The 10,681-nt window shown below is 39.2% G+C and overlaps 1 protein-coding gene across 1 annotated transcript in view; it reads right to left on the reverse strand.

Moving 5' to 3' along the window:
- Nucleotides 1–10,681, reverse strand: part of TRUB1 (TruB pseudouridine (psi) synthase family member 1) — a 27,410-nt gene that overhangs the window by 14,345 nt on the left and 2,384 nt on the right. The window contains exon 3 of the mRNA XM_010141819.1: nucleotides 8,839–8,894. Within this exon, the coding sequence (XP_010140121.1) occupies nucleotides 8,839–8,894 (56 nt within the window). The remainder of the gene's footprint in view (nucleotides 1–8,838; nucleotides 8,895–10,681) is intronic.

Here is a 10,681-nt window from a genome sequence, read left to right on the forward strand (position 1 = left end):
AAATAAGGTCACAAGAGCTGTCAGGAAGATTTTGAGATAGCTCCCACTGCAAGAATTTCCCAGGCAAGCAAGCCTTCTGGAAGAGGCAGCTCCTAAGAGTTCATCCAAGGATGACCCATTTTCTAATCACAGCAGCAACTGAACACAGAAGTGTAAAAGAAAAATAAATAAAGAAAGGCTACTGTCCCCTTTGCAAGAGACTGAAAGCTGGGAAAGAGAAGCCACATTTGACAGACACAGAAAGCCAGTCTATGTAAACTGGTGTCTGCGTGTGGCTGACAAGTTTGGGGGAACATAAAACAAACAAACCAACCAACCCGAAACCCAAGTGCTCTAGAAAACCCAAAGGAAATCAGAGCAAGCATAAAGCAGGCAAGCACTGATCAGAATTTGTGCTCCTGTGCCAAGCCCATCAGTTTACAGGCTTGGTGTGAGCACTTCCACTTTTGCAGACCCAGGCCACTGAGATAGCGAAAAGGCCTTAAACTCTCCATTTTACAGTGACATTCAGTTTGTGTGTAATGATTTCTAAAGCACAACGAAGGTTCTCTGGATTTAATATTTACTTAACTTATATTTGCTGTTTGTATAACATTAGCAACTATCAGTGGTTTCCAGTACGCTCATCATCCACCAAAACAGTGGAGTACATGAGGTAGGGAAACACGCTGCAAAAACCTGAGGGTTGCCATAGTTTCAATTATTTTCCAAAACAAAGCACTCTCACTAAGCAGATTCCAATATATTAAAAGCACAGAGCCTTAATCTCTTAAAAGCAGGTTGCACTGAGGCAAAATAAAGACTGCAGGATGAAGAAGGAGTTCCATATTTTATGATGGAGCAAATTCAAAATTATCAAACACCAAACATATCCTCTTAATATACACAAACATTATAACTTGTCTTCTCTGCCATTTATTTTTTTTTTCTCCTAAAAGAAAAAGCTGACTTTGTGCTAAGCCTGCACTAAAATTTCTTTACTGCTAGATGCTGTAATTGTACTGTCATTGCTGAAGAACTATCTGATCTTTACTCTTGGATTAACAGGATTTTCTGACCTCTCATGTCAGCTTATTTAAAATGTTCAAACGTATAGGGTGACTAGATTTTCAACGTGAAGGACCAGAATAACCCGTAAGAAGGGAACCCACAGAAGATACTTTACCTGGACTTCAGAGAAGCTTTAAGGTGCCAGCTAAAAACTGGAGTAAGTTTAAATTTTGGTGTTAGAGGGAGAGAAGGGGAACAATCCCAACAGTAACAGGAGCACTAGGTCACCCAACATAGCACCATGGCCACACGTCACTTACAAACACCAACAAGAGCTCACAGCATTCAAGAGGGGATGCAGGTTAACGTGCAAAAGTGGCTGCTTTCTAACCCGCAGCCTCTTTGTGCAAACGTATCTGACACTTCCTCTGTGGAAACCTATCCCACTCACCAAAATGTCTCAGGATGGCTCTCAAATTTCATCTTCAGTTTTAATACCTGTTCTGTATCTGTTGTCTCAGTCTGTCTTCTGCATCTACACCACAGATTATACAAAATAAACAAAGATGACCTTTGGCTTCTATCTGAGACACAGGGATTTTAAGAAATTCATTATTCTCTGCCCAGAAATATCAGACAATCCTTCCAGGGGGTTAAGACTTTATAGGCACATACAAATTCACAGATAAAATTGAATGCATGAAAGCCTTTAGGTGAATTCAAAGACATTGCTAAGGCCAAGATGCAGTAAATTCTAAAAGGCAGTGCTAAGAGCATCTCCAAATTACTAGAAAGGAACACTACAGAAAACAATGGAGCATGGCTAGTTTAAATCTGTTAACATCTTTCTTTTTTTCCTGTGATTTTTACTAAAAAAGAAAAAAGCCTTGCCACGTTGCAGTCTTGATCTTCTTTTTAAATGAATGCAAGAGAGAACTGTACATGTAGCACAGACATACACACAATTATAGAAAGGTCAAGAGGAAAGAAGGTGACACTGACCTCATGAATGGAAGAACAGAAAAATCACCAGAGCATGCTCTTAAAATATTTTGCATTTTTGGAGGAAAGACCTTCTGCAGCACAATAGGTTCAAGTCTCCTCAAGATTTTCAACAGTTTAAAAAAAAGTGTGAATATTAATAGAGCATGAAACTGAGCTATTAATAGATTAGGCCTTTGGGGTGAGCATAAAAGAGACTCGAGCAATACACAGCATGTTAAGCCAGCTTACTAATGGTACTGCTGCAGGAAAGTGTCTATCTATACTATGTCACAGCTGCTGCTTCTACAGCTTTGTTTTGGGGCAGGGAAGAGTAGATACTCAAATCATCCTCTTCTCTTACGATTTGTCACCAAAACAGCAGGTTAAAAATGTATCATCCATTTTGCAGTAACAGACGTCCCCAGTGTGTAACATGTAAGGGGCACATTTAAGACTATTTTATCCCGCTAACTAGCTCTTCCCGATTCCTGCACCCTCCACTGTGCAGGCTTAACATTCTCTCAGTACATCTTGTTTTGTACAGACACCACTTCAAGTTTTGGTAACACCCTCTACATATTCTCAAAACACATCAAAACCAACATAATTCATGCATTTTCCAATGTTCCTTTTACATAAGCATTTTCCTTGTGACAGAATGAGGAAGACAACCATACTTTCACAAACTGACATCGATCCCTAGTCAGTATCTTGAGGCATTCAGGGAACAAGAAATTTGTTGTCAGTAACGTAAAATACAGACAGGATAGAAACCAATGTTGTTTGCATAAATAGTGGGTATCTCAACTACCCTCCTCTGCTCTGGAAAAAGGTCATTAAGTTACTATCAAAAGTTCTGGTTCTGCAAAAACTTTCTCAGGTGTCAGTAGTGGGTAAAAAAAAAATGGCAAACTATTACAGCAGTGCTTGGATAGAGCTGTTACAGACTACAGACATAAGTAGGACAAGTCTTATTAATATGTGACATCTTTGCACTGTACTGTGCAAACATACAAGGAAGTATTCTCTGAATGTTTGCACAATAGTGTAACAAATACCATGTAACAGAAATGTCAAGACTTCTCCGTGCTATACTTATTTTTCAGGAATATAATATACTTCACCTAATGCACCAAATGGTAACCAAATGGGTGAAATTAAGCAACCACTACATGTCAGGAAGAGTTCACCCAGGCAGTCTACAAGGGCCAACACACATCCATCTGCCCGTGGATTAACATTTCTCATAAAACAATCACTCTATCTCCAATCTGCTAGTCTTGTTCCTCAAGAGAAACCTATAAACCACTTTTCAAAACAAGTCTGGGAACTAAAATTCATAACTCCGCTGGGTTCAGAAAAAAACATGGGCTCAACAGAGACACTGGATTTATGGCACACTATAACATTACCTCACGCTAACCCCTTCACATGCCACAACATATAATCTACCAGGCTCTCTCTTCCCCTAGGAGATAACCTTATCATCTCCTTCTTTCCTCTCCTACCGCCCTTGTAAGGAAAAAACAATTTCTTTGGGCTTGAACAGAGAAGTAATGACATTTTGTGTAATGATCCATTTTGCTTAAATGAGCAGGTCACACACTGCGCTCTTTTTTTTTACCTCTCCCATCTCAATACAAATAGAAGCTGGTTATTGTGGATTTGATAGCATAAACAAAGCGGTGTGAGAATGCAACAGGGCATGAGCCACAGAGTGAAAGATGAGAAGCTGGTGCAGATGAAGTTTCCTAAGACAAGAGCTACGAAGCAAACAAACCACTTTCACTTGGATTCCTCCAAGACAAATACAGACAGTGGGATACGATAATATTGCAGTTCAGAAGCAAAAGCCCAACTTAAACCACAGATGAACAGAAGCAAGTCGGGATCTGAAGATTCATCCAGTAAGCAATAGCAGTCCCCCTCACCTTGTGACTAGAAGTTTGGCTGATAAGTTGTGAACAAAACCTTGTTACCTCACATGGGAGATAAATTGTTTTCTTACTCTATTTTACTAAAGCAGGTAATAAAATGTAGCCCATCTGTGTGGAACAATCTTGGGGTCTTACCTGTAACTCCTTGCCCACACAGAATTGTTACTATACCACGCTCACAAGCATTAACTACTTTTTCGTTTGGGAATGATCTAAAACATACCTGATTCACTAAACTCTAAACAAATCTGAAATATACTTCAAATTCCGTGGCTTCTATTTGAGATCTGAGAAGGGCCTTGTGTATCCAAACACTTAGTTTTCCGTACTACACCAATCAGTCTAATAAAAAGTATTACCACTACCCACAAATCTTCCCCTTCCATGAGAATGTGAAAAATACCAGAATACAAAAGAGAAAACTGAGCACATCATTATACACTGTATGAATAAGTAGTTTTGATTTTAACAGCTCCAAAAGAAAGCAAGATGAAGGAAAGAGCTCAGCTGCTCATACCGTAGAGGAATCTTTAAGATTAAAAGTAAGAGCACACACCACCAAGAGGATCCTTCAAAAGGAAAGTCAACTCAATTTTCTTGCATTTTTAACTCAAACACAGTAACTGGAGCACAAACTGCTTTTGAAATACATTAGCAAAAAAACCAACACACAAAAACCCTCACAAAATAACTCAAACCACAGTGAGGCTCTTCAAAAAGAAAATTAGGATTTCCAAAGAAATCGTGCTTTACACCATCATGGTGTGCATGTTAATGTGCAAACACACAAATGTTGGCAGAAGAATAGAGGTCTCAGAGATGCCGAGTTCCTCTAAGCCTCCTGAAAATAGACAGATAGAGGAAATAAATCTATCGCAGCTTCCTGTAAGAAAAAGGCTCCAGAGGGAGCCCCACTGTATTACTGGATACTAAAGAGTCCACATGGGGCTTTGGTGTCTAATGAGCTGTAAACAAAGTCACAAGGAAAGACTTCATTAGTTCTGCTCTTCATAGAACTACTAGATGTGCTTTTTAATGCACTATTAAGTCATTGAACTCATTGCCAAAAGACGGAAGCTAAGGACTTAGTTAAAAAAAAAAGAATTTATGGAGAAAGCTAGCACCCTTTATGTCTGAGAAGTTAAGGGATACAAATTAAAGCCTAATTTTTAAGACAGTAAGATAATCATAGGAGATAAAGAAACAACCTTGTTTACAGACACTTCGTTCCATAGCATCTGGTGCTAGCCCTCTAGAGAAAAGATTTTGCCACATACAAACTCTAATCCCAGAATCATGCTGCAAGAAGTAACTTGGCCATCTCTCGAAAACCCTCTGATGTGATTTGAACCAGCTCCTGCTCAGGCAAGCTCTCTCACAGGATACAAGTGAGACTGGCAAGTTCTGAGACCTGAGCACTGAACTAGCACTCATTTTCCATCCAGGATTCATAAGAACTCAAATTTTAACAATTTTGATAATACAAAGTAGACACATATCAGGTCACTCATGTATCTGCATTGTGCCCATAATCTCTTTTTCTCTTCCTAGTCCCTGTGATCATTTGGAGTTTGGGTTTCACTCTACCCAGTGATGTTTTTGTTGTTGCTTTCTTGCATAGTATTTCATTCTGGAGAAGCCATAACTTTTGATATTACATTTTCTATTTTAACTCGTCCCTGCCCAAACTTGTGCAACCAACATAAATTACTCAGACAATTCTCCTCAGGTCACTGAGCACTTGGGGTTTCAGACTGTAGCTGCATCTCAGAAAACCAGTATGCCTGTGCTTTCTGCTCATCAAAAGACAGCCAGTTCATGCACAGTTTGATGGATGGCCAAGTTCTGGATTGATTCACACTAGTATGACTCAAATTCTCTTAGGGTGAACCCAGATGTTACCTCAGTGAAAAATATGCAAATTAAGCATGGAAATAAAGTCTGAAATTTTCAATTATCCTGTTTTATCCCACCTAAAAATAAAGGCTGTATGTGTTGGAAGACATCTCCTCCCAATGGAAAGTATTAGAATAATGGAAGAATCTCATTGCTTATTGCTCTTTTTTTTTTTTCCTTCTCTAATGGGTTCCTGATCGTTTCCCTCATTGCCCCTATGTAACAGCACATTCTGGTAGACCAGCATTACCGATTTGGAAACTGGAATGGTGCTGCTAGCTACCATTTCCTAACCCATCTCCCCAGCAAAAAAATCACTTCTATGCTGTGTTTGAGACAGACTAGTCACCCAAAAAAGACTGAGTCATTCAGAAACAATTTACCATAATAAAAATTGGTCCACCCCATCATATTAATTTTACTGGTGAAGCAGGAAGTATTTTCTCATTCTACTATTTTTATTTTGCAAACAGGATAAAGCAATTTCTCTCAAAAAAATGCAGTGCAAAAAGTCCAAGCAAGACCCAAGACCCAGAATGCAAGAAGGAAAAGTGATTGTCCTGTGGAATATGTATTAAACACTCAGTTATTTAAATTCCAGGTCCAGGAGGATTCGGCTTCTCCCCCTCACTTGGAACATTTGAAACAAAATAAAGCAAACAAACAAAACCTAAGCCAGCTTACACATATTTTTATTTCTGGATAAATATTAAGAGTTCAATGAGAAATCTGGAACACTAAGCAGGTATTGCTCTTGGCTGCACGTTTCTATTTGTTTTGAGTTAATTCATAAGGAGGTCAAACCAATGGAGAACTAGATTTACACTGAAAGAGCAACACTCCTCGTATAACATGTACAAGTTGCAAATCGAGTGATAATCAGAGCTGCCACAGAGAGTCAGGAAAGTTTCACGCAATGTTTGGGAAAAAATAAGAAACAGTCCAATCTCTGGCAGAGCCACCATATGGAGTTTATTGCAGTAACATACGTTTTGGCCACTCGACACAGCTCTACTGCCAGCAATGATCGTCTGGACCGTTTCTTTATGGGTTACGTTCCTATAACCAAACACTTAATCCTAACCAGAGAGGCTCCGACAGTTCACCTGAATCTTCATAGTAATAAATGGAAGAAAAAAGTAACATCACTCTTCAACAAACACTTCAGCATCCACGACGATAAAAAAAGCTGAAATAAAGAGCATAAATTCCTAGCACATGACATGGGATGAAGAAGGCACTCAAACCTATTTAGACAGTCATAGATTTACCTCTATCAGACCTCTTGCTACTTATGAGCCACTATTGTGTGATTGTGTTGTGTGGTCAAAAAAAATCTGTGGGAGATCCTTCAACTTCCTTAAGCCTCTCAAAATATTGTGTGCCTAACTCTTAAAGTATAAATAGAAACCAGGGAAGTGAAGGCAAGCTCCAGAGGAAGGCTCACGACTGCATGGGTGTTAACGCCCTCACACTCTCGGCCCCATCCAAACACACAAACAGTTGCAGTGGAAGATCAAAGATGCAACTTTGCTTGCCCACACCAATCGAAGGCCCAGCGACAGCTGATGGGTCTAGCTGGGGTAGCTTACTGGACTGCTCCTTCCACCCTTTTCTCCTCTGTGTTCCCCTCCCTTGCCCCTCAGCAGCAGCTATAAGCCTTCTTGAGTTATATGGTCACAATGCTTGGCTAGACAACACTCCTCCTGGCTACAGGACTTCAGGTTGAAGCAGCCAAGGAACTTCTGCATACTCTCTTCTGCCAAATAGGTTGAAACCACTTCATCCATCACAGCTGTTTCCACTGTCAATATCAGCTTAAAAGATAATTCAATTGTTTTACATGGTTTTAAATCAACAATTTTCACACATTTAGATACGATGACTTAACTTAGCTGAACTATCTCAAAGCCTTTTTTTAACTTCAAAAGTTCTTTGAGAGGAGGTGGTAACTGCTTACACTTCCCCTGTAAATCCAGCTCCAGCTGCTCACTGCGTGTTTCAAAACACAGATGCCTCTGAAATCTGGCCATATAAACCAAATGCAAACCCATTACAGTCAGTGCAGAGACTGACACTGACTACAGTAAGTATTGGAACAGATGCTACAGTTACGTCCTTTTATCCTTGTTTTACTCCCTTCTGTCAAATTATTTGCCTTTGAGATGAATTGAAGTCTGTCAATCAAATTCTACCTCAAGCTATGAGTTCATAAAAAGCTTACATGCTCAGACCAGAAGAGAATGGGAAAAACTGCAGAATAAAATGCATTAGAAAGGCTATTAATTTGCACTATTGGCTTCTCCCGATGAAATCTGGAAGGCTTAACTGATTTCTGCATCTGTCATTCTTACCTAAACTTCTCATTTAAAAATAATGGCTAAAACCACAGGATTTTACTTGCAAAGAAGGAATCAGCACTGGTAGATTGTTCTTGGGAGTACCTGCACTGGTTTGTGTATGTAACACCTACAATCTGTCAAGGCTCCAGTCTGGATTAGCTCATGCAGCCACAGGGCTTTTGTTACCTTTGGCTTCTTACACATGCCTCTCCATGTTTGCAGAGCACCCGCCTACAGGAGCTGCAATCTGGAACCATAGCGACTATCACATATGCAGAACACTCTTAATTACAAAAGGTGCCTCTTAATGCCTCGTGGTATTCAAGAACAGAGAAAAGAAACAAAGACCATCTGTTACTGCAAGCTAAATAATATGTTATCTATACATAAGGAAAATGACCAAAAACTGAACTGTCATACACAATTGAATCCCCAGAACATCATTATCTTCCTGTAAAATAGAAATTCAGTCTTTATTAACATTTTGTAGAAAAACCAAGACAAACAATTCTGGCCATAATAGTCTTAATACCAAATTTTTGTCTAAATACAAAAAGGAATGGAAATACACATTTAAACTAAATCTGCAGGATGGTTGACATATTTGTATGTTGATGCAGCTCTTCATTGGAAGAAAAAAGAAAACAGACAAAACCTCCCACTAATACAAGTCATTAAACATTCCTTACCTTGGAACCTGCCAACATAGTTCTCAGCATTTTTGTTCCTTTTCCAATACCAACCACTGCAAAGAACAGAAGGAGAAAATGCCACTTCAAAACCAGCTCTGCAGCTCCTTTATTCAATACCATTCACTATCCAGTATTATGTTAGTCAGAAATAAGGCCTTTCATGCTCTGTTAGCATATAAAGGGAGTCAACGCTTATGAGAAAGTATCTCTGATGTTCAAACAACATGGGACTAGTGAAAGGAAAAAAAACTCTAAAGCATGGGATAAATAAGCTTTACCTATTGTTAAAATGTTTTAATTCAACCCCCAGATTTATTTGTCTTTTAATCACCAAAGAAATAGATAGTGCAATTAACACTGTCTCTGCTTTGATGAAGGCTATGGCTGACTAATAATGAATGTGGCCTTCACTGTAACTAAATGGCCCTTTTAAAGGGTGATAGAGACCAAGAGTAATACAGCCAAGACAGCATAATGAAATGGTTTATCAGGCCTGCAGAAAGAAAATAAAATAATCAGAAGGTCCAATTGCCTCTGTCAAAAATCCTCCATAATCAAACCTCCCTATTAATGCGTATGTACAGACTACTGTCCTTTGAATCTTAAACCAGTATTCTGCAAAACAGCAAGCAGTCAGCTTTTCATGAAAGGAGTCAGAAAAAGAGCTCTCCTTTATATTTTATACTTTAATGCTTTTTTCTACAAGGTGCTTTCCTTGAATATGCTTTCCTATTAATTTTTTCCACATACAGGAATTCAAAGAAACTGAAAATTTTAGAAGGAAAATACTAAGATAGTTTTATGCTCAACTCATGGAATACATAACAGCTTATGTCCTTGATTTTAATAAAACTGCAGGGGTTAGGGGAGCTTGTGAGAAATCAGCTTTGTGTTAACCAGGAGCCAGTACCAAAAGCAGCAAACTGAGAATGAACTTTTTTTTTTTAAACAAATACTTGTGCTCTAATGCTTCTCAATCTTTACCCTCTGAGACTCATCACATCACTTCTTAATTCTCAATTACTTCTCCTCTTATTCCTGAGGGTTTATAGTCACATATGCCCTTGTGCTTGTGTGTACCTTCAGCTCAGCCTGTTCCTGTCATATTTGCCAGACAGGAAAGAGCTGCAACAAGGCAGAGAGAAGGAGATAAGCACACAGATAAAACTTCGTAACAAAGCACTTTTCTTGCAACGCGATGACATCACTGACACTTCCACTTAACAGCTGATCTGAAATTTGCTGAGGAGATAAGACATTCCATAGAGTAATTTTAAAGAGACATCGAACTGTGAACAAGACTCTAACAATTTTCCCCATCAATCACCAGCTTGTGTAGCATGTGTGTTACTGAAAGGTGACATAAACTAAACTTGCCAGACGACACAGAGTGTAACAAGGTTTAACTGAATTTTCAATTTCAATACTTTGTAACCTTTCTTCCACTATGGAAGCATCATTCATAACTGCCATACAGAAGCAAGCCAAATATTTACAATTCCCATTGCGCAGCAAGAAACACTAAACCACAGCCCTAGACTGATACTAAAGAAGAGCTTCACTAAGACTTGTCCTACAGTTCCTTGCTTCTTGTATCTAAAATATGAGACATAGCATTGAGAAGCAGGAGTCCTAGCTCCCACCACCTTTCAAATGCAACAGAAGCCACAGATGGGGATGGGCAAAAGATTTTCCCTCTCAAACAGCGGTCGTTCCAGGCTCCTACCAGTGCAGGGCCATCCCATGCCGCCCGGTCACCAAGTTCCCTTTCACTCACATGCTATAGATCACTGACATCCGTCTCCAAGGTCCTTCCTCATCTACATTTGCTGTCAGTAGG

The sequence above is a fragment of the Buceros rhinoceros genome, unplaced genomic scaffold (assembly GCF_000710305.1).
Source record: "Buceros rhinoceros silvestris isolate BGI_N320 unplaced genomic scaffold, ASM71030v1 scaffold4158, whole genome shotgun sequence".
NCBI classification, from domain to species: Eukaryota; Metazoa; Chordata; class Aves; order Bucerotiformes; family Bucerotidae; genus Buceros; species Buceros rhinoceros.